The following is a 22493-nucleotide window of genomic DNA, read 5'->3' on the forward strand; positions in this document are numbered from 1 at the left end:
CTTCGGGCACCACAGCAAAGCATATGCTGCGTAGTCACTGGGCAGCACAGGCATATCCCTCTACTGTTGAGTTATTAGGCATCACAGGGAATAGGGGAAGCATTTTCCTCTTTATTTGGATATACTGAGGACAAACACAAATAACAATGGGAGATTTGCCTTGGTATGGTAGGGAAAGCATGGAGGCCAGAAGGACATGAGCATGGGGATCAGTCAGGGTCAATCCATACAAAATGCAGTTTTAAACATGGAAAAGCAGAGAACAAGTCTGGTTCACCAATGGACGGTCTTCTTTCCACCATTCCTTTGCCCTTGTCTCCTGGGTCAGAGATTCCTGAGTGCTAGTCTTGTCAGTGATTTCCTTGATTCCTTCTTCTGTGTAATTTAGTTTGTGGCTATTTGAAAGTTGGATTTTACTCATGCTAAAGCTTGCATTTCAGTGTAAAATAAAGCAGTGAATATAGGCTTTTAAAGACTTAACTTTCAAAATTAAATAACATCAGGGATATGGTTTTGGGTCAAAAGAAAAACGTTATTGCTTCTTCTTGTTTAGAATAAGACATTGCCCAGTTCCAGGAGAAATTGCTTTATACATGGATACAGCAGATACTTGAAATTCTTTTTAGCAGTAATGAATGCCATTCCTTTGAGTTAACTTTCAGTCGTCACGATTCTTTGATTAGTTAGATATAAACATAACTTGAGGTGCAAATAATTCCAGGGATTCCAGTACCGTTTCTTGCATAAAAGAAAGTTGTAAATTTAATTTAAAGGTCATTTCATAAAGGAACAATTATCTGCATCACCATGTCATATGTAAATGTGAAAATTAATTATCAATTCTGGTTTTAAGTTGACATGTTTAGCAGGAGTTTTCTATGGCCAGTTCTGTGTGTTAATAGCATTTTTATAAATCATAATCTGTTTTTCATTTTATGGCAGTTGTAATTTTTAGTGTTAATTAACTACCAGCTGTTTGTAGCAAAGGTCTTTGGTTAGAGTATTGCTTAATTCTTGACAAATAAGCTGGAGTTGGAGCTAGGAAGAAAACCATTTCTCTGTGGCAAAGCTGGTTATTTCATACAACATTTCTTAAGACATTTCATCTATTTATGCAAGTGGGGGGATACCACAACAGCACTTTGTGATTTAAACAGCTAAAGTCTTATTACCAAGTTTACAGAATTTGTTTACTTGGCTACATTACTCAACTGTTACTGAAAAAAGGCAGAGAATTTCAAATTACTAATTATCTTTTTTTTTTTAACCTACGATTCACAAATATTTTTAATGCATTCAGCTAGCAGAAAAATTAAAGTTACAATTTCATTTAATTGCTTTATGCTTATTAACTTCCCTAGTTTAGAATTGCTCTTCTGTTTGTACCCCACAAAATACTCACTGCTTTCTTGAAAATTCTTGTGTAGACAAGATCACCAGAGAGTACACATTGCACCTAACCCCCTGCCCTTAGCTGCCTCTAGAGCCCTGCTTTAAAAAAAAATGCATCAAACAGCAAAACTCCCCATGGGTAGCCTGACTAGTCCTTGCTCTGAGAAGGGTTTTCGTGGTGCCTGTCCTAAACCTCTCTTCCTGCAGCCTAAGCCCATTCCTTCATATCCTTTCCCCATCACACACAGCATTTTTTTGCCTTTCCATATATGTGTTTTACACCCTCTTAACTGGACTGCTTTTGTGTCTGGCTGAGAGATCTGCCAGCAGTACAGCATTTTGTATCCTCACTTATCAGGATTAAATACTTCATATTTCTTGTCTTTATATTCTGCTAATTTGGTCTTCCTCCAAAATTCACTGAAGATGCTGATGTTTTCCTGAAGGTGGGACCCATTTCTGAAGATGCAGCATCTTGCACTGTACAGATAAAATTATATAAAAAAATTTTCTCCATTTATCCTGCATGTTAAGCAACACAAAAAACTTTGTTTTCCCACAAAGCGTTGTTGAGATATTTTTTATGAATAGAGAGGGTTACAGGAATGCTTTGTTTCACTGTTTGCTCTGAGAATTAATAACAGAGAATCAAACGTGTAATAAGTGCTCTTCCTCACCTGGTACACGTCTGTGTTTAGATTAATTTTCAGGCATGACTGTGTAGCACTGCAGTGTTTCCAGGCCTGGTGGCTCTCCTGTTTAACTCACAGCAGTTCTTGTTTCCTTTGCAGTGATAGTCCGAGCTGCTGACTGCAAGAAGGTGTACCAGATAGAGCTTGCTCCCAAAGAGAAAATCATCATCCTCATCTGTGGTCGGAACCATCACGTCCACCTTTACCCATGGGCCTCTCTGGATGGGTCAGAAGGGAACTTTGACATTAAGCTTGCAGAAACTAAAGGCTGCCAATTGATTACAACTGGAACACTAAAGAAGAGTTCTTCTACTTGTTTGTTTGTGGCTGTCAAACGACAGGTTTTTTGCTATGAAATTCACAGAACTAAACCTTTCCACAAAAAATTCAGTGAAATTCAGGCTCCAGGAATTGTACAGTGGATGACAGTGTTCAAGGACAAGCTCTGTGTTGGCTACCAGTCTGGGTTCTCTCTGTTGACCATCCAGGGAGATGGACAGTCTATAAACCTGGTAAATCCTAATGACCCCTCGCTTATCTTCCTCTCACAGCAGTCTTTTGATGCCCTTTGTGCTGTGGAGCTCAGTAATGAGGAATACCTGCTTTGCTTCAGCCATATGGGAGTTTACGTCGATTCGCAAGGTCGAAGGTCACGCATGCAGGAACTAATGTGGCCTGCAACTCCTGTTGCCTGTAGTATGTATATGTTTTTCTGTTGCCATATCCCTGTTGCTGCTTTACTTGTCTAAAAATACTCAGCATTGTATTCAATTTTGCTTCGGTTTGTCTTTGAATATCGAGTGTAAGTTTTGATGAGTTAACAGACACGTTCTTCCTGGTGGTAGTTGCGGACTTGGAGATCCTGGATGCTGCAAGAAATGCTCTGTCTTATTACAGGACACAGAAGAATAAAGAGTGGAATGCAAAATAATTTCTACAGAGAGTAGTCCTGGATGCAGGACAGTGCAAGGACTAGCTGTCTTTGAAATTCTATAAAGATTTTTGATCACTTAGAGAATATAAATGTCCAGTTGCCTGTAGGGTGTCTTCTGTGTTCTGTACTCATAGTACAGTAGAAAGTTGAAGAAGAAATGTAACTGCAAGTCTAAAGGTTCATAAAGATAATAAGAGAGAAAAATTTTGGCAGAAATGGTAGCATTTTTTCTCCTTTTGGTTTTAATTTTAGGGGGCAATATCCAAAAAGAGTATAAATGGAGGGTAGTATTTGAACCATTCTCCTTGTTTCAGGAGCATTGGTTATCAGCTTGGTAGAACAGAGGTACATGCAGAGCGTTTTTCAGTATTCAGTAGTCAAAGGCAGTTGGTGATAAATCTGGTATTTGAAGCTCAAATAGCAATTAAAATTTTTTGAATGATTGAAGGCAAGAAACAGCTTTTTGTTTAAGTAATACAGCAAGGAGTTAAGTGCATGTTGGTTTGATCAGGCCAGGCACTAGTAGGAATTTGTTTAATTTTATTTGACTTTAACTGAAATTGTTTGCTTGCTTTACTCTGACCTAGTTCTGTACATAAGTCTGAAGCAAAGTCCCAAGGAAACAATGTAGTGGCAAATTTACTTTAAAACACCATTAGGTAAAACTAATGTTTCCTTTTCCTTAATCAGCTTTACAGTTTTTTGCATTTCAGCAAACTAGACTTGCTAGTTAATGGTTTTGTCTGTTATTATTAGAAGTGTTCTTACTGTAAAGTATTTTATAACATTTTTGTATGTGCAATCCTGAGTGGTGTTGGCCTCGGGCTGTTTTTGTAGAAGAAGCAACATTTTCTGCTGCCAAAGGAAACTGAATTACTTCCCTTTTCATTAGACTTGTCCTCCCTCCTCAGTCCTAGTGTCTGTCACTAGTGATGGTGGCTTTTTTTAACTATCCCATCAGGAGGCTGTAAAATTACAGAATGGTTTGGGTTGGAAGGGATCTTAAGGATCACCTACTTCCAACTCTCCTGCCGTGGGCAGGGACACCTTCTACTAAACCAATTTTCTCGAAGCTCCATCCAACCTGACCTTGAACATTAGCATGGATGGAGCAGCTTCTTCCAGAGCTTCTGTGAACAACTTGTTCCAGTGCCTCACCACCCTCACAATAAAGAATTTCTTCCTAATACCTAGACTAAACCCAGTCTCAATTTAAAGCCATTTCTCCTTGTCCTATCACTCTGTGCCCTTGTAAAAACTCCCTCTCCAGCTCCCTTGTAGCCTCTTTAGGTACTGTGAGGTGCTGTAAGGTCTCCCCAGAGTTTTCTCCAGGCTGAGAACAACTCTCTCAGCCAGTCTTCGTAGGAGAGACCAAGAAAGTGGAAGTGATTCTGCTGTGCTAAAGTACCATGTTGTAGAGAGGTTTTGGGATAAAACAGAGAATTTGTGTCTGGGGCATTCAGTGCCCTTGCCCTGGGAGAAGGCAGGGTGAGCACTAGCACAGCTCTGTTAGCCCAGGTGGCCTGTTGGGGTTGGCCCTACACCAGCTTAGTTCTGGTGTCCTGTGCTGAGCCAGTGTGGGTGTGCTAGGGCTGCTTGGCTCCCGTGCAGCCTGGTGGAAAGCCTCGGAGCCAGCTGGTCTCGAGGCTGTAGCGTGGGCAGGCCCAGTGCAGGCACTGACACGGCTCTCGGGGAGCCACTTGAGATCTGGTCAAGCTCATCAGCTCTGACTGCCAAGCACCAGCCTTGGCTACAGATGGTGTTTCTGCCTGATGCTCAGTTCTCCCTCTTGATTTGAACATCCAAGCCAACTAAGACCACATGTAATAATGCTTGACCATAAATCACTTTTGTGTTACATTTTTATGATAGCTGTCCAAGGCATTCTTAGAATGAATTTAAAAAATAGCACCACAACTGTACTTTAGTTCTTCTAAGAAGATTCTGTGATGTGTTTAGTGCCCTACTGGGTTATTTTCATTTTGTTTATTGAAGCATCTTCTCTCTGTTAAATCCCTTAAGTTTCTAGTAACTGCTTTTTACATCAGGAGACAGTCTTTACATGAGCGGAAGCACGTTGATACAAAGCTCTAGAGATCTCTGCTTTTCGTTTGACCTAAAATAAACTTGTCTGCTGATGCCTTTTATGCTTTTAAAAAAAAAGTTGAAAAGAGAAAATGAGTTATAGGCTTTAAGCATTGTGACATTTTTCTGTCAGCTTGATGAAAGCAACCCATACATGAATATCTAAAGCTAGAAAATTGTAAGCAAAAGAGGAAGGAAATTGAGAGCAGATCTGCATCATGAGGTCATGACCCAGCTCACAGATGGTGGCTCTCTCATCTCCTCTGCACACAGCAGATGTATAGTTGGTTTGCTGCTTCTGAAATGAAGTAATCCATAGCAAAGCTAGCTGCTCAGTTCCTACCACCTAGCAAATTTGTATGCATCTGAAAACTTCAGATGCCATTTTGCAATTTAATGAAATGGCAGTGTGAAGTTTTAAAAAACATTGAGAGGGTCAAAATTAAATCTTTCCATGATGCTGGTAGTTGTCATTAGCAAATCTATTCTCACCAAAAAAATATCTGTTTTAAACTGGGGCTTTGAAAATGTTTTTTAAAATGTATCTTGCGTGTAGTGGAAAACTTGTAACTACTGAAATCTGCTCAAATATTTGTCAGTTCTGGACTACTGAAATGACATTAGGGTTTTCTGTTTGTTTTCAATCAACACAGGTTGCAATTCTTCATATGTAACAGTGTATAGCGAGTATGGTGTTGATGTGTTTGATGTTAACACTATGGAATGGGTCCAGACTATTGGCCTGCGAAGGGTAAGTAATTTTCTTTGACTATTGAACTTAATTGGGTTACTGTCAAATGAGTTGTTTCTTCACAGTGTATGCTAGACTTGAGGTAATTCTCTGTCTCCTTCCTCAAAACAGATCAGACCATTAAACATGGATGGCACACTGAACCTCCTTAACTGTGAGCCTCCAAGGCTAATATATTTCAAGAACAAGTTTGCAGGTGAGTTCTGAGTAAGGGGGTAAGTCAGAAACTCATTCTGACTCAGTAATTTTCACCATGTTACCTTCGCACTAGATGAAATTGGCATTGGATGTGTCTGGGTCAGTGTGTACCTCTGTATGTGAAACTGCTTTGTGCTGTTACAGCAGGAGCTGGCCTCAGTGTACCAGAAACGTCTGACAACAGCAAGAAGCAAATGCTTCGAACCAGGAGCAAAAGAAGATTCGTATTTAAGGTTCCTGAGGAAGAGCGGTTACAACAAAGGCGGTAAGAATTTATTTGTGGTACATAACTGAATATACATGATGACATGCAGAGACTGGGAATGCTAATAGTAAAAATCACTCTGGTTTTTTTAGGGAGATGCTTAGAGACCCTGAGCTAAGGTCAAAGATGATTTCTAACCCAACGAATTTCAACCACGTGGCTCATATGGGACCAGGAGATGGAATGCAGGTCCTCATGGACCTCCCACTGGTAAAATACATTTATAAGGGAGGGATATATATGTGCATTTGTTCTTGCTCACAAAAGCTGAAGATGAGCTGGATGGGCTCAAGTATTACCTCTGTACCGAATTCTTCTTTAACTCCTTTTGAGAAAGGTGAACCTTCCTGCTGTGCAATGCTTCTAAATCCTGTGCAAGGAAATACTGTTAGCTGACTTACAAATGAGACACTGAAAGACAGTTATCACTGCCAGGAGCTTGTTAGTAGTTTTGTAAATAATCAGTCTCTCCTCCTTCCGTTTTCTTGTTTGTCTTCTTAAAATAACAGAATGAATTTCCTTTCCCCTCATCCTCTCAACATTCTGCTCTTGATATCACCTCCAACAGGCTTTGAGCACGTCTGTCCCATGAGCCCTATCTCTGCTGAAATCTCTCTTCAGAGTGACCATTCCTCACTGCAAGGCTCCCCTCTGCTTTCTTCCTCTTCCTGTCCCTCCTCTGCTTCCCTAGCAAGGGTAGGAGTAGCTACAAACTGTTAGGAACTGGAATATGGTATGCTTGTGGCACTTCACCAATTTTAGAGCAATAACAAGGGGAAAAAAACTGATGCTGGAGGTAACTAAAATGCATGCTATTTGCAGTGCTTTACAGCATTAATTTTATTTTGTATTTAACCAATACAGCACTTTGTGAGCTATTGTAATGTTAAATCCACAAGAGGAAGATGTGAAGGTACACTTTTTATGTTCTGTATGTACCCTCCGTTTTCGAGCTGTTAGTCAGGCTTTCTCTTGTCTTTCTCAGATAGTCCAGATGTGGGTCAGGCATTTGTCATTTTAGCAGGAGGAGGAAGGAAAGCAGAGCTGCTAAGTACAGTCCCTGCCCCTTCATAGAGGGATTGCTGGCTGACAGGTTCCAGTGGCTGCTATGGGGCTTAGTTCTTTCTCTGTCTTTCTCAGGGTTTGTGTCTGTTACTGAAAATATGTGGATGTGGTCAAGTAAGTTCAGTTTTTCTACCAACACTGGGTTGTAATAGCTTCAAAAGCACAATAAAGTTTTCATGAGTAACAACTTCTCGTTGGATAGCTTTTGTTGCTGGCTAACAAGGTGTTTCATTTCAACTGCAGAGTGTCCTACCTCCTGCACAGGATGAAAAAACCTGTCCATCTTCAGCTAACCTGTCACGGCAGCAGCAGCAGCAGAGAAACAAAACCTACATCTCATGGCCCTCGTCAAGTAAGACTGGGAGCAAGCTGGTCACTTCTGAGCTGTAGTCTGTGGTGTCAGCAAGAGGTGTAAAGTGCCTTTTGTCCTTTACTCTCTGCAGGTGGCAGTGATGTGGGAGCAGCCATGCCTTCCCGAAGTATGTCCGACCCTGACCAGGAGTTTGACAAAGAGGTAAAACAGCTTCTGTTAAATGGAGACTGAAGATATCCTGTTGACGTAGATTGTTCTCTTCTTCCAATAAATTACATTCCCAAGGAAATATTTCATAAAGACATTTATGGAGATGTTTTCTTTCCACAAGTGTTTTTCCCAGCCTGTAATTTATATTTGCAAGTTAGATATGCCAGCACAAAAGCAAAGCTGTGAAAAGATCTTCTTACGGTGATATTTTAAGAACTATTATGTCTTCAATTAAGCTTTATAGGCAACAGAAATTTGACTAATTGATGAAATGTCCTCAAAGCTCCTAAAAATGTTCTCTGGGATATTAGCATAGAATAGCAAAGTAATATGACTAGTTAAGTAATTTTCAGTGCTGCCTTAAGGAAGACTTTTTGTCATATAACTTGAGAAGGAATCATATCTATAATACATAGAACTGCTTTTAGCGAGAATAAGAGTATGTGCCAGTAGTCACCAAACTTAAAATGTCCTGGCTCTACAAAACTGGTGTTCCTGGATCTAAATAGAGAAGACAGAGGATTGTTGTTTCCATGATTTATCATATGTATTCTTCCCAAGCTTTGCTGAAGCACTGTCTGTGCAAGGAAAGTGTTAGGAATTATTCTTGGGAAGCAAAGTGCCTGATAAAGATCTTTTTTAGTGCTTTTTGGTACCCAACTGTGGGCCCATATAATGCTCTGAGTTTTGAAGCATGTTTTCATGAAGCCAGACTTTTGCAGGATGCCTTAGCACACGCCAAGTCCAGAGTTCTGATCACACCTGTGGTCTGACTTCTTTTGTCACCTTCAGTTAGCCATTAAAAGCACATGAAAGTGGGGATCTCTAAACACAGGTATTTTTGAAACAGTCTTGGTTTTCAAAGGTGGTTATGATGGACTATGTTAGTTATTCTGCACACCCTTCCCAAACTCCACTATATTCCATGCTGTAATGGTAACTGTTGTTTGTAGGCACAAGTAGTGATAGATTCTGAAGGGGTTTTTTACCATCTTTTCTCTTTTTGGTAGCTCTTAAAATTTCTTACGACTTCTTAAATTTAAAAAATAGTAGTTTGTAACTGGAAAGAGGCTCTAATAACACCTTTTGGCTTTATACTATTTCCCCCATGCCTTTTGGCTTTATGAACTGGATCATGTCAGGATAATCTTGCTATAGATTATCTTATTACTGTTCAAGCAATGCAAAATCTTTTGAACAGCATTCTTTAAGGATGCTACCTTTCAATCTATTTGCTAAGTATATATTTCCCTTTCTTGAAAATAACTTGCTGCAATGGTACCAGGTTTTTTTGTGCAGTATTTCATTAGCTGTGAATGTGTGCAGTGCTCAGAGTTGTAACACACCAAAATAGTGGGAAGCTTGCCAGCCATCCTGTTGAAGTGAGACCAGCCTGTGAAGGCAAATACCCAACAACTAATATAACACTGGGGAAATAACTGTGGATAGTCTTTATTAGATATTAACGTAGGACGTACCCACTAAGCATATTCTGTTTCCAGATCTCCAGCCTGAATCTTGGCAGCCTTCACTCATTTGTCAGACACTTCACAGGCTTGTTGCTGTTTTGTAAACAGTTCATACACGTGTTTCTTTCCTCCTCACCAAACTGAAGATGATTTGACCATGGTTTTTAAATGTTTACATGGGTAGATAAACCTACTCCTGGGCTATAAAAATTGCCTAAAAATTGCAGGCTGGTAAATTCTGAACAACAGTGAACAGACTGTTGCATTCCATCAGGAAAGCTTTGCAATGGCTAAAAGAGAGGAGCCAGAGATGTAGCAATTTCCACATACTTTACCATAATTCCTGTTGCATCAGAAGGTCACCTTTGGGACTGCACTAGAGACTGTTCATGGTAATGGAAGTACTTGCTTGAATGTTCAACTGTGGAATTAATCTAATGCACACTGCTTTGTAGGTGTTGCTCACCCTCATTTTTAAGTGCATTTGAAAGCTTTTGAGTGTAAAGAATTTACTTCAAGTAAACATAATTTTTTTCATGTTTCTCATTAACAGCCTGATTCAGACTCCACCAAACACTCTACTCCATCTAACAGCTCAAATCCAAGTGGTCCCCCAAGTCCCAATTCTCCTCATAGGAATCAGCTTACGCTAGATGGACTGGACCAGTCGACCTGTGACGCATAATGCCACCACTCTCACCATTCCAGCTCCGGTCATCCACTACTCCATGGTGTTCAACAGCAGGGCAAAGCTGTCTCAGATGCTAGTGCCAAGACTGACACAGACTCTCTAGTGTTGTACAAGAATAATTATATATCCAGATTGTAGATACAAACTATGGAAATGAAGAAAATTCTTAACTAATAGCGATTGAGCTTTTTATGCAGAATTGTTCACTGCTCAGTTACGGTTGATTCCCTTCTGCACAGCTGTGACAGTTTTATTGCATAGGAGCATTTAAGGCCACCAGTAAATAGTCTTATTCTTATGGTGAAAGAGAAATAGAGAGAGTTACTGATAATGTTGCTACAGTATCAGGAATATTATTTTTCTATAGAATGATGTAATGTCTGATTAGCAGGATATCCTTTTAGACAGAATTTGGACTTCTAAATAGGAAATGTGAGCAGGTCTAGTTACATCCTCAGATGAATACACTTTTCCCTTTTTCCCGTAACTGTTTTTTTCCTAAATCTTAAGGAGAATGGTAGGAAGCTGTAGGTTGTTTCCAACATCAATAGAATCACCAGGAAGTCAAAGACAAGTTGGTTATAGTTTTGTGGCCTTTTAATTCATTTAGCCATTACATATACAGCTGCATAACTGTCTTTCTATCTTTCTACCAACTTTTTAGTCTTGTACATAGGACTACTGCCAGTTACCTCTTTACTCATTCCCTGCTTTTTAGTCCTCATCAATCAGTCGTTAGTCAGGGCTTTAAAAATACTGGTAATTACGGCTGTGAAAAAAATTTTACTCCTAGTTCCTGCCTTTCTCCTCCTGAGAAGTTGTTTCTCCTGGGTTTTTGGTGTAAGGACACACTACGCTGTTCAGCTAGCAAGCCTTCTCGTGGACACATTGCCCTCGGAGTCTGCTTGACTAAGGGACTGTATCGCACTAAAACATCAGTCTGTTCATTGGTTACCAAAGTGGAACGTGAAGGATGTGTAACTGGGGGTGCTGCTTTTCTCATTAATTGTATCCTCACCTGCATGAAGACCCCATGATTATTAATCAAGTATTGATCATGTAGAAAAATGCACAACACACTCCTGTATATTTTGCGATGGCCCACGTGCGGTGATGTTTTGCGTGTATATTTAATCTCATGCTTCCATGTATTATACATTTAGTACTCAAAGATTTGTGACCATGTTTCATTAAAAGCTTGTAATTAATTCAGTGGCTGGCATATCCAGTTTGTCATTGTCACACTAGTGTGCCTTCTGTGCCAATTTTATGACAGTTGGATGTCACTTATTTAAAATTCAGTTTAAATGGGCTAATGATATACCAATGGCTAATGTTCTTTTCTGAAACACTGTATAGGACGTGCACTTATCTTTAGTTTAAACTGAGTGTTCTAGTCAACATTTAATCCTGTTATGTTAAGTGTTCGACAGTACTTGCTCTTTTTCTCAGATTCTTGATAAAGGGGCTCAGTTAGAGCTGGACACTACTGCTTTGGGGGTTTTCTGGTTTTTACTTTTTTAATGTAAGTCTAAGTCTTTGTAATTATTGAATTGTGAGAACATTTTTGAACAATTTACATGTCAATAAAGCAGAAGAGGGAGGTTTTAAAGTTTACAGTCGTCTGTCTTGACATCTGAAAACAATCTACCACTGACACTTGCTTCAGTCACATGGTAAATTCACTTTGTTCACATGGACATTTTACATAAACTGAAGATATTTTGGAGCTCTGTAGCAAACCACTCCAAGAAAGGTGAATGAGTGTTCAGAAGCAATGGAAGTGCTTTTGGTGGAACACAGCGCTGAAATTTTGTGCCCTCAGTTTTAGAGTTGTCATTGCATTGATTTGCTGGCCCTGTTAATTCCTTTTAAAATGATTTATATGACTCATTCATTATGGCCAAAGCATAGTAAGGAGGCTGCAGGATCTATTTATGCATCGTCAGTATCATAAAACAATAAATACATTTCACTTGTTGTCAAAGCAGTACTCCCAAAGAAAGGCTTAGGAACGTTTCAAAGATTGGTGTGTGAACGGTGCAGCCTTTCATATACGGGATTTTTTTAAAGATCTCCTCATGCTCTGGTATGTGAGCACCATAAAGCCCACTGTAGCTAGACAGTGCCAACATCTCCTCTAGGGTGTCCTAGGTAAGCATCCCTCATCCCTTATGGAGTGCCAAGTGTTCCTGAATTGTTTCTCGGTTTATCTTGCCTTTCACAGGAAAGGCCGAGGTGGGTGTTTTGGACCCCTGCTGTTCCTTGCCTGGCCCAACCTACCTGAGCAGGCTGGGCTGGGTTGGCTTGGGAAAGTGCACCCACACTCTGCCCTCGGGATGGGGTGATAGCTGACAGGAGGTTTGAGGGCTGTGTGCCGGAAGCCTTCTCACAAGTATTCATGCTAATCAGCCTTTGACTTTTAAAAAATATTTCTTCTGCTCTTGAGCTGATTTTTCTCTGCACACTGAGGACTTGGGATGACAACAAAGTCTTTAATTATGGGGGTATTAAATCATAGCACTCAGCAGTGCCAGGGCTTGGTTATAATTTAAGCAGGAGAACGTTTCTAGAAAAATAAATTAATTGCTCATATGAATACATTATTCTTTTTTTTCCCTGCCTACGTCTGGGCAAGCAGAATTCCTTCCCAAGTCCTCCACCACAGCCCTTTGCAGACCATTTTGGCCCTTATGGATTTTGATTCTAGTTACCTAAAGAGACCTCTTGAGCCCTCAGGAAAATTTTCATAAATGCAAAAATTCAGGATGTGAAATGATGCTCTGACAATGCACTTTCTTATCCCTGGAGGCTACCAGTCTAGGATCAAAAGTGAGGAATTGAGCTATGCAAGGAATGAGGGTAATTTGGTCTCTGCCCATTTCTCTGCTCATTCCATTTTCACAGAGGCATGACATCAGGTCCTGAAGCTGGAGTGGTGGGTGTACCACTCACTGGAACAACTGGTCACTTCTAGCACATATCTTTGCCCCAAAAACTGAGTATTTTGGAATACATCATGGTGTCACTTGCCACCCAAGATGTAAACTCATCTGCCACCATCTCTCTCTACAGAATAGGTGTGCTGAGAATAAACAGCTTCCTAAATAGGTGCAATCTGCTGGAGAGGGGGTGCATTAAAAGCTCGCTTTATCTTTGCAGGAAGTGCTTAACATAGCTAAGGCACAAGGAGGGGACTTCAATGTGGAAATGCTGGAGGTGCAGGCACCCTTGTTCTGCACAGCGCCAGATTGGCATCCCTGGGAGAAAGCAGATGTGTAAAAACCTTGAAAGCTGGCACTGGTAGCCTAAAGCACTGAGAAGCAGGAAAGTGTTTGAGGGAAGAGATGACTGTGGGAGTTGAACTGCACCTTGAGGTGCAGTTAAGTATTAGTCAAAGGAAGGTGGCATGTCATGACCAAAAACCTTGTCTTGCTGAGTTTAGCTTATTTTGAAAGAAAAAGGACACATGGTGTTCTTGCATGCCAGGCTACTGGAGCATCTTGTGTTCCAGTTTGCACCATCTGCTCTGGATGAAGCTGCTCTGGCAGGCAGAAGGGAGGAGGACAATCCAAAAAGCAGTGTTCACCTGCCCAGCCCTTGCCATCCACTGCTGTGGCAGCAGCTCTGACCGGCCTTCTCCTGCCTGTTTGCACGCCTGTAAATGTGGCTCCCCTCTCCCCTTCTCCTTAACATCCCTCCTTGGCAGCCTTGGGGCTCCTGGCAGCTCATGGAGCAAGAGCTGTGGCCACTACCACCCTCACCCAGTGCAGGGCAGCCCCTTCCTACAGAGTGAGAGCTGCTCTCATGGCCTGGGCTCGCTGCTGGCAGGGCAGCGCGTGGGGCTGGAGGGGCTCTGCTTGAGGGGAGGGGGTACCATGGGCACAGTACCGTGTCAGGAAGGCAGGATGGGAGGCACAGTGCCAGCGCCATCTCACTGCTTGCAAAATGTCCTAAACGTTTTTGGGGACGGGGGTGATGACGAGACCAGGCATCAACTGCAGGCCTGGTGTGGGATGCCCAGGAAAGCCGAAAGTTGGCAAGAGCATGTCCCAGCGGTGCCTGATACTTGGGCCAGCGTTGCCAGCAGGGTTAGCTGAGGACAGGAGCAGAAGACAGCAGGACGTGCTCAGCCAGCGGGAGCTGCAGTGCTGTGCTCCAGCCAGAGGAGGAACATGGACTCAGGAATCAGCCCCTTCCCTGTCCTTGCAGCAAATATTTTCCCTGCTCCCCAATAAGCTGCAGCGCTTTTTTGTCATCTGACTGCACACGTTCATGCAGGTTTATTGGTGCTTTCTCATAGTTAAAACCCTCAGATCTTTTTCAGCCTTGCCTCCTTTGCTGTTTCTTATGCAGCCCCTGCTCTGCGGTCCCGTGAGGACGAGCAGTGCAAAGCCCTGCATGCTGATGGACACAGCCAGAGCTCAGCTGCCACCCCGCAGTGCCTTGGCCAGCTCCTGCACTCCGGTGAGCCCAGCCCCTGCCAAACGCCCTCCCACCGCTGCTACCTCCTGCTAAAAGAGATATAAAAAACTAAATTCATTGAGCCAAGTCTGTCTTTAGGCTTGGGGATATTTTGAGGACTCTGCCAGTCTGAATCTGGGTTTGCACAACTTCTGTGAGCGGCTGACTCATGCAAAGGGAAGGCACTGTGCTACGAGTTGTGTCCATTAATAGTGTGCAGGTTGCTTTTCCCATTGAGACCCTGGGAAGCAATGACTCCTGAGATCTTGCCATTAACACTAATGCATTTTGAATTAGTCTGTTGCAGTGGGGAACCCCTGACTCTCAGGACCAGAAGCAAAACAAAGCCTTCAGGTGCCCAGACGTGCTGCGCACAGCCTCGGTGACATGAACCACCCACCCAATGTGCTGCTTATCAAAGATGCCTGTGAATTAAATTCCTTGTTTAGGCAGGATCCCAGGAGACACCCATGTACCAACCCCCTTTGCGCTGCCCTGCCTGCACCGTGGGCTGTCTGCGTGCGTCGGTGTGCAGCAATCACGGATACAATCATGGATACCGCTGTTTTTCCAGCAGCTGTTGGTCCCCAGCATTGCAAACTGACTCTGGTGCTTCAATTTTTTTCTGCAGAGCTCCCCCCTCCCTGCGGCGCGTTCTGTACGAGCGAGCGGACGTGGCTCCTGAAGGAAAAGTACAGACTGTGCTCTGCCCGTGCACTGACAAAAATTGATCTCTGCTTTAATTAAAGCCTCTATTGTAAGTGACCTCGAGCTGCTAATGCATTTTAAAACTGAAGCTTTGCCAACAGCAAATCCATACACACCAACACACAGGGGTGACCAGGTGGAGATTCCTGCCACAGAGTGGTCTGCCTCCCTCTGTGCTAGTGATGTGTCCCAGGATGGTGTCCCATTCCACAAGCACACACCTGCCCATGGCTCACCCTCAAACCCCTGTGTGTCCAGGCAGGACACTGAGCTGATGTCCACAGCTGCTTGCAGGGGAAGGACATCATCCTGACACCATATTGTGCAATGGTCCCTGTTGTAAATGAGTTGTCTTTTCTCTCCCTTACTCCATGGCCATGGGATGCTCTTACCTCTCCCCTGCTGCACACATTGTAGGGATGCAGCCATCGAGACCCCTCCCAATCCTCACATCACAATCCACACTCCCAATGAGCAAGGTCCAAAAACAGCCAGGGAGGGAAGAAATTCACGCTGAGGTGAGGGACCAGGGGCTTCCTGGGGGACACCCTTGAGCCCCTTCCTTGTGTGGGCAGTGCTGGTGTGATGGGCTGCCTGGTGCAGCAGCCTCCAGCGTGCAGCACTGCATCAGCCCCAGAAAGATAACTCCTCTGTGTGTGTGTATTTGAGGGCTTGTGGGCTGGAGGAGACTCAGTCACCTGCAATGAACTGATGTGAAAGGGGAAAAGAACACAAAAAGGCCCTCACAGGCAGAAAGTAGGGATGTAGCTGGTGAAGCATGCGAGTGCTCTCACAGGCACCATGGTAACACCACGGCTGCTGAGCTGCACTGAGCCCTGTCCAGCCTCGTGGGGTCAGCAGGAGGGCTTGAGGTGGGGGCTCTCCCTTGGGCTCACGTCACAGGAGTGATTGTGTGTTGTGTGGCGAGTTTTTGAGTCCTGCCCCTGGGACACTGCTCCCCACAGTGATGCACTGGTTGTAGGACCACGGGATGGTGGGGATTGGGTATTCCCAACCTGCCCATGTCAGCTGCTGCAGGCTGATGGCTTCCTCTGCTTTTTGACCTGGCTGGTGACCATTTCACCCAGCAACAAGTGCCTGACAGATGCAGCAGAAACTCCTGCCCAGGCAAGTCGCTTTTCATCTCAGTACTGGTGGAGGAGCACCCTCAGGAGAGGTGTGCATGACAAAATCCCAAGGGTGTGTGTGTCCTGAGCACAGGACGACTTCTGGCTCTCCCCCTCTTGCAAATTCACCACAGCAACCAGGAGCTCAGAGAGGCCTTGCTCCCTGCCTGCCTCATGCTTTTGTCCTGCCTGTTTCCAGAGGTATCTCCAAGGGCAGGGCTGGTTCCACCACCACATGCTGCCTGTTACCTTTGTCAGGGCTCTGATGCACCTAATTATCAACTCCCAGGCATTTGAGAAGGGATTATGTCTTCCAGAGACTACAACAAAATATTATAAACTTAAAATAGCTGCTTCCTTATGGAATACACCAACAGACCCTACTGAACACCCAGTAGAGTGTAAATTTGCATCCATTTGCATACATATCCATAATTTCAGCCTCACACATCAGCCCTGCTCCATAATGATGCACTGCATGACATTGTGGGCAGATGAGGGTCTTTGACACAGGCCAGGCATAACGAGGCCCCTGAGTGCCACTGTCCCAACCCTCATCAGAGATGGGCCAGTGTGATTGTCCCCAGCCCTCAGCTCCTGCCTGCATCCCTCCCCAGGGACCCTGGCATCAAACTGCTTTCCCCTTGTACCATGAGAAGACTTTCTCACCTCAAGGAGTAACAGAATAAATCCCCTAAAGGGTCCAAGAGGGTTTCTTACCTACCAGCCCAAGCACAGAAGGAAGGAACAAGCTCCAGAAGCTTCCCAGAGGAATTGTTTGCTCAGGACTGCACCTCACCAGCACCCAGTGGATGGGAGTGAGAGGAGGAATGGGAACCCTGAGCAGAGATCCCCAGCACTGAGCACACTGCTGGAAAGCAAAACAACCTTCCAGCTAATGGGTCCAGACCCTGAAGGCCCTGGGTCATATTCTGAAATGTGTTTGAGCACTTAGTTTCTGTCATGCATCCAGGGATGCTTCCTTCAACCCGCTCTGTGCCCTGGGCACAGTGCTGGCTAAAGGGTGCTGAGCTAGACCCCAGCTTCTCTGGATACCACCTGAGACCCAAATCTCAATGTTGAACTATCTAAAAAGAACTGACACCTAAAAAAGACAGTTTAAAATCCAGAAGTAACACCAGGGAGGGCATGTCCATGTGACTGAGTACCAACAGTGAAGGTTTGCTATGGTTTCCTTCACTGCATGGACACTTTTATTCAGGTGGGATCTGCTTCTGGCTTAAATCCCACCAGGAGTGATGCAAGGGACTGTGAGGGGCTGTGAGGGCTGGAGAGGCGGTGGTTTCCCCAAGGGAGTGGTGTCTGCCCCCAGTATGAGCCCACACCATCAGGTCTCTGTCTCACTTGCATCATACAGAGGGTTGAGGTAGAAGACCTGGAGATCTTTAGGTGTTTCCTCTCCAAGGTCAGCCCCTGGAGGCTCCTGCAACAGCAAAGAGAAAAAACAACTTATGGGGAAGAGAAGCAAAGCCCTTGGCACAACCCACCCAGTGCTGAGTCCCTGCAGCAGTTGAGAGGCTGGTGACTTGAGGGAGAACGGGAATGTCCCACAGACCCCTCCCAGCCTGGGGAAAGCAGGACCCCTGTCAGGGTAACCCCAACAGGCTCTCAAGAATGTCATGGCTGGAGCCCCAGCAGCTCCTGCCCACACCCCTGAGCATCCCGGTGTCCCTGGCAGGGCTGACTCACCACGTTGAACATGGGGTTGTTGAAGCCTTTGTCACTGGCTGGTGCGGGGGACACCGGCTCCTCCATTCTGTCCCAGGACCGGGACAGGCGCAGGGCAGGCAACCTGGGGAAGAGCTGGGCTTCACCTTCCACATCCCTCCCACCCCTGCAGCTCCCCCAGCTGAAACCCTGCATCTTTAAGAGGCAGATGGGAAAATACAGGGGCAAAGTGTCAGGCTGTCATTGAAATGGGATGATTGTACCCTTTCCCAGGGAAAAGCTGCTGTATCCAGCAGAAATCATTAAGGCTGGAGATCTCGGACCTGCATTCTGGAGGGAGGAGTTTGCAGAGGCAGACAGCTCTAGCACAGGCTTCACTTTGGAGCAATCACTCCTTCCCTGTGGCCTAAAGTGAATTGCCACAGAGCTGACACCTGTTCCCACTGCAATCCCAACGAGCACTAATTACTTTTATCATGTTACCATTTTTTCACCTTAATCACCATCACTACTTGTACTATTCTCTTCATTACTTTTGTCCTAAGGTTCCCAGTCATGGAGCATCCTCCCCTGCACTGGGCATCTGGTGCAGGTGGGCTCAGCAGCAGGTCCACGCACATCACCTCAGGAGCTCTGAGGGAAGCTCTGCCAGGCCCCTTTCGGAGGAAATTAGGGGACCTGCAGCAGCAGTGGGTTGGCCAGGGACAGACCCTGGGCTCGTGTTCAGCTCTGTCTCCTGTAGCTACACCAAATTCCCTTCTGCTGCTGACAGAGCTAGTTTCAAAGGCCTGTCCAGCATCCAAAGAAGAGTCAGTGAAAGATAAATCATCAAGCAGCAATTATGGGTCTGGGAGTTTTATTTAGAAATTAGATGAAGGCATGGGTTTACTGCTAGGAAATACCATGTCAGCACGTGTCAAGCAGCAGGGCAACTGTCCCTGGCCACGGCCACTACTGCACAGTGACAAAATCCCAGTGGAAGAAGTGGGAGGGAACAACCAACCTGACTCGTGAGCCTCTGACACGGCAGCCCCAGCACTGGGGAGCTCAGCACCCCCTGGCAGACACAGGCGCACTTTGCACATGCAAATTTAAGCAATTCCTGGCCCCTGATTATAAAATGTGTGAGGTCAACCCCACTTGCCCACAGCTGGGTGAGAAACAACTCGCAGTGCCTCAGCAGGCAGCCAGTAAATACTGCAAAACCCTCCATGTGAAGGTGGGTGCCCCAAGCACCTGCTGTGGGTACTGCTGGGATGCCCTAGTCACTGCCAGGCCCCATCTCCAAGCTTTCCTTTAAAGAAAAAAGGTGATGGAGAAGGGGTATTTGTGACTAGCTCCCAGCTGTGGTGCAGCCAGGTGTACCCTCCAGCTCTCCCCTGGGACCTGCACTCTATGTTCCATGCTGTGTGAACAACTAATGCACCAGGAGCTGCACTTGCTTTTGGATGCTCTCTCTCCCTTTACTGGTTATAAAGCTGTGGGACAAGTGTTCTGCATTATTTTGATGCATTTCTTTTTAGCAGCTGGCAGTTTCAGCCCTCCACTCCCCAGCAGGGCTGCAAACTAATGGTGCCAAGGAACCCACGCCACCAGGCACCATGACTGGGCTGTGCAGAGCTCCAGCCGAGCTGCAGCAGCTCTGCTCCCACCAGAGCACACTGCACCCTGCCAAGAGGCAACTCCTCCTGGTCACAGAGGAGAATGAAGCAGCAGTCCAAGAGTACAGAAGTGCCTTTCAGCCACCTTACCTCCAATAAACCATGAGGAGCAAGGCCAAGTTTTAAACTGACAGAGGGCAGTTAGATATTGGGAAGAAATTCTTTACTGTGAGGGTGGTGAGGCACTGGCACAGGTTGCCCAGAGAAGTTGTGGATGCTCCATCCCTGGAAGTGTTCAAGACCAGGCTGGTTGGGGCTTTGAGCAACCTGGTCTAGTGGAAGGTGTTGCTGGCTATGGCAGGGGTTTGGAACTAGATGATCTTTGAGGTCCTTCCAACCCAAACCATGTTGTGGCTCTATGAACAGTAATGCTGGGGGTAGCAGGCTGCCAGGCTCTGTGGGAGCTCTGGGCAGCACAGTGTGCCAGGCTGGAAGGACAGCCTGGGCTGGCAGCTGCTCCCAAGCAGAGACAGCCTGAGTATTTGCTGCTGGCAGAAGCCCCATCCCTACCTCAGATTTCCCCTTCTGTAGAGAAAGAGGATCCCTCCAAGGAACAGGAGACTGAAGAGTAGCCCCATGACTGTCCCCGCTGTGATCCTGCTCACTGGGTGGCTCCCCACCTGCCCGCTGGCAGTGCTGCCAGTGGCCACTTCCATTTTGCCACTTGAAATGCCAAGAGCTTCACCTGGGAAGAAATATGGATGAGGATTGTACAGGGCAACACATCTCCACACCCATGGCAGAGGGAGCCTTCAGCTGGGTCTGGCCCTGCTTGCCTGGGGATCACCTTTCCCTGAGAATGGCGATGGCATACACAGGTGGATGGACTCAATGGGGACAAGCCCGTGTGGGTCTGGTATCCACAATGACCACCAGGTCCCCTGGCTGTGACCTGTGTGCCCATCAGCATCTGTCAGCTTCCATTGTCTGCCTCCACAAGCAGCATTCTGGCTGCAGAGCAGCTCTGCAGAGAGGGACCTGGGGGTCCTGGCAGACACCAAGCCGGTCATGGTCAGACATGGCATGGGAAGAACACCAGTATCCCAGGCTGCATGAGAACTGCCAGCAGCTCAAGGGAGGTGACCCTTCCACTCTGCTCTGCTCTGCCCTGGTGAGCCACAGCTGGAGCACTGAGCCAGGCTCGTCAGCAGTGCCCAGTGACAGGGCAAGAAGCAACAAGCAGATACTGAATATGCTAAATTCCACTTAAATACCGATATTTATCTAAGTATTTATATTTTAAAAACTGGTTTACTGCAAAGATGATCAGTTGTGGAGACAGGCTGCTGAGAGACATTGTGGAATCTCCAACCTTAGAGACATTCAAACCCCACTGGACATGTGGGCTGGTGGCAGGGAATACGAAGCTCTGGCCAGCGGTGGGTCTGGGTGCACCTGCAGGGGACCTGCTGTGGAGAACAGGGGCGTTACCATGCTGTGCTATGTTCTCCATGATGTCTGCTGCCAGCTGCTCCGCAGCGGTGCCCGCCTGCACTCCTGCTCTGTCATCGATCAGCACGATTTGGATCAGAGGAGTGGAGCTTCGGGACAGGATGCCCAGGAAGGTCTGTGCTTTGTGCACCTTGGATATGGCCATCTGCACACCAGCGTACTTGGGCTTCCCAAAACACAAGGAGATACGTAAAGCCCATGAGAGGGTAGGCACAAATTAGTCACCTCTCCAGACAGCCATGACGGGGCAGCTGCAAGGCCCACCTGAATCTCCATGTGAGCCCCATCGCAGAGCTGCCATCCCTGTCCCTGCAGTGCCACTGCATTTCCCAAAGGAGAGGCTTGTACATCCCCTCTCTCCCTCTCTCCCAAGCTGTGACCAGTACCCAGCACACACTGAGCCCCCACAGAGGAAAGCATGCTGAGAAAACAATTTCATGTATAACACCCATTAAAAGCTGTATTAAGACGTGTGGCTGTAAGGAGGGCAGGCAGACAGCTTTCAGCTCAGGATCAATAGAGCAATACTCCAGTATCAAACCTCCCAGCACAACACAGAGCACACCTCCTCCCCTGGCAGCCCCTGGCAAGGAGGAGGGATGTCATGTTGTCTCTGACAAGCAGCAGCATGAAGTGATGCTTTGTAGAGCATCTGAGAGCTGACCAGTGCCAGTCACTCACCCAGTGCTTGCCTACTGGGGAACGGCAAAGCAGCTCAGCATTGCCCAGAGGCCAGAGGATGCCCTGCTGCAGGTTTGCATGATCCCAGCTGCGTGCACTGAGCTCCCATGTTACCTAGACCTGACCTCCTGTGTTTTCTGGAGCAGGGTTTGCAGCAAGCCCCCCTGCATCCCTCCCCACTGCATGTCGGCAGCTGTTCCTGCCCTGAGCTGAGCGGGATGGTGGGGCTGTGGTGGGGAGCAAGGGACCCAGCACCCACAGCAAGCTGGCACATCCAAGAGGTCACACGGGGAGGGTGGGCCCTGCAAGGTGGTGGGGAGTGAGCTGCACCCCTGGCATCGCTGGGGCTGCATGCCAACCACAGACACTCCCACACGCATCATGTCACTGGCAGATGTGGCCAGTGGCTTGTGGTTTCATTAGCCCCTTCCGATCTGACAGGCTGATGTACCTGGCTCAGCAACTCTTGTACCAATCTGTCCTGGTACTTCTGCAGGTCAAAATCAGGAGTGAAATCCAGGTTAATGGTGGCCCCTGCAGCCGGAAAACAGACAGACATCAAACTCACCAAGTGTGGACAGAGAGCTGTCACGGCAGCACAGCTCTGACTGCCATGAAAGGCGCTGAGGACCCTCCAGTACCCCTG

The 22493-nt window shown here is 45.9% G+C and overlaps 2 protein-coding genes across 3 annotated transcripts in view; one reads left to right on the forward strand and one right to left on the reverse strand.

The window, feature by feature from the left end:
* Window positions 1-10431, forward strand: part of CDC42BPB (CDC42 binding protein kinase beta) — a 91283-nt gene extending 80852 nt beyond the window's left edge. The window contains 9 exon segments of the mRNA XM_039553443.1: window positions 2184-2780; window positions 5757-5854; window positions 5966-6050; window positions 6197-6317; window positions 6410-6527; window positions 7458-7496; window positions 7626-7734; window positions 7826-7896; window positions 9928-10431. Coding sequence (XP_039409377.1) covers window positions 2184-2780; window positions 5757-5854; window positions 5966-6050; window positions 6197-6317; window positions 6410-6527; window positions 7458-7496; window positions 7626-7734; window positions 7826-7896; window positions 9928-10059 — 1370 coding nt within the window. The 3' untranslated portion in view covers window positions 10060-10431.
* The window catches only part of AMN (amnion associated transmembrane protein), a 39192-nt gene continuing 16790 nt past the window's right edge, over window positions 92-22493 (reverse strand). Inside the window, exons 8-13 of one of the 2 annotated variants that reach the window (XM_019281722.2) lie at window positions 22299-22381; window positions 21146-21332; window positions 20225-20399; window positions 18075-18177; window positions 17761-17808; window positions 92-8039 (exon numbers count right to left, since the gene is read on the reverse strand). In XM_019281722.2, the coding sequence (XP_019137267.1) occupies window positions 8001-8039; window positions 17761-17808; window positions 18075-18177; window positions 20225-20399; window positions 21146-21332; window positions 22299-22381 (635 nt within the window). In that variant the 3' untranslated portion in view covers window positions 92-8000. Of the gene's footprint in view, window positions 8040-10655; window positions 17809-18074; window positions 18178-20224; window positions 20400-21145; window positions 21333-22298; window positions 22382-22493 lie in introns of those variants that run through there. The other variant, XM_010395369.3, reaches the window with a different exon arrangement.

Source organism: Corvus cornix, chromosome 5 (assembly GCF_000738735.6).
Source record: "Corvus cornix cornix isolate S_Up_H32 chromosome 5, ASM73873v5, whole genome shotgun sequence".
NCBI lineage: Eukaryota > Metazoa > Chordata > Aves > Passeriformes > Corvidae > Corvus > Corvus cornix.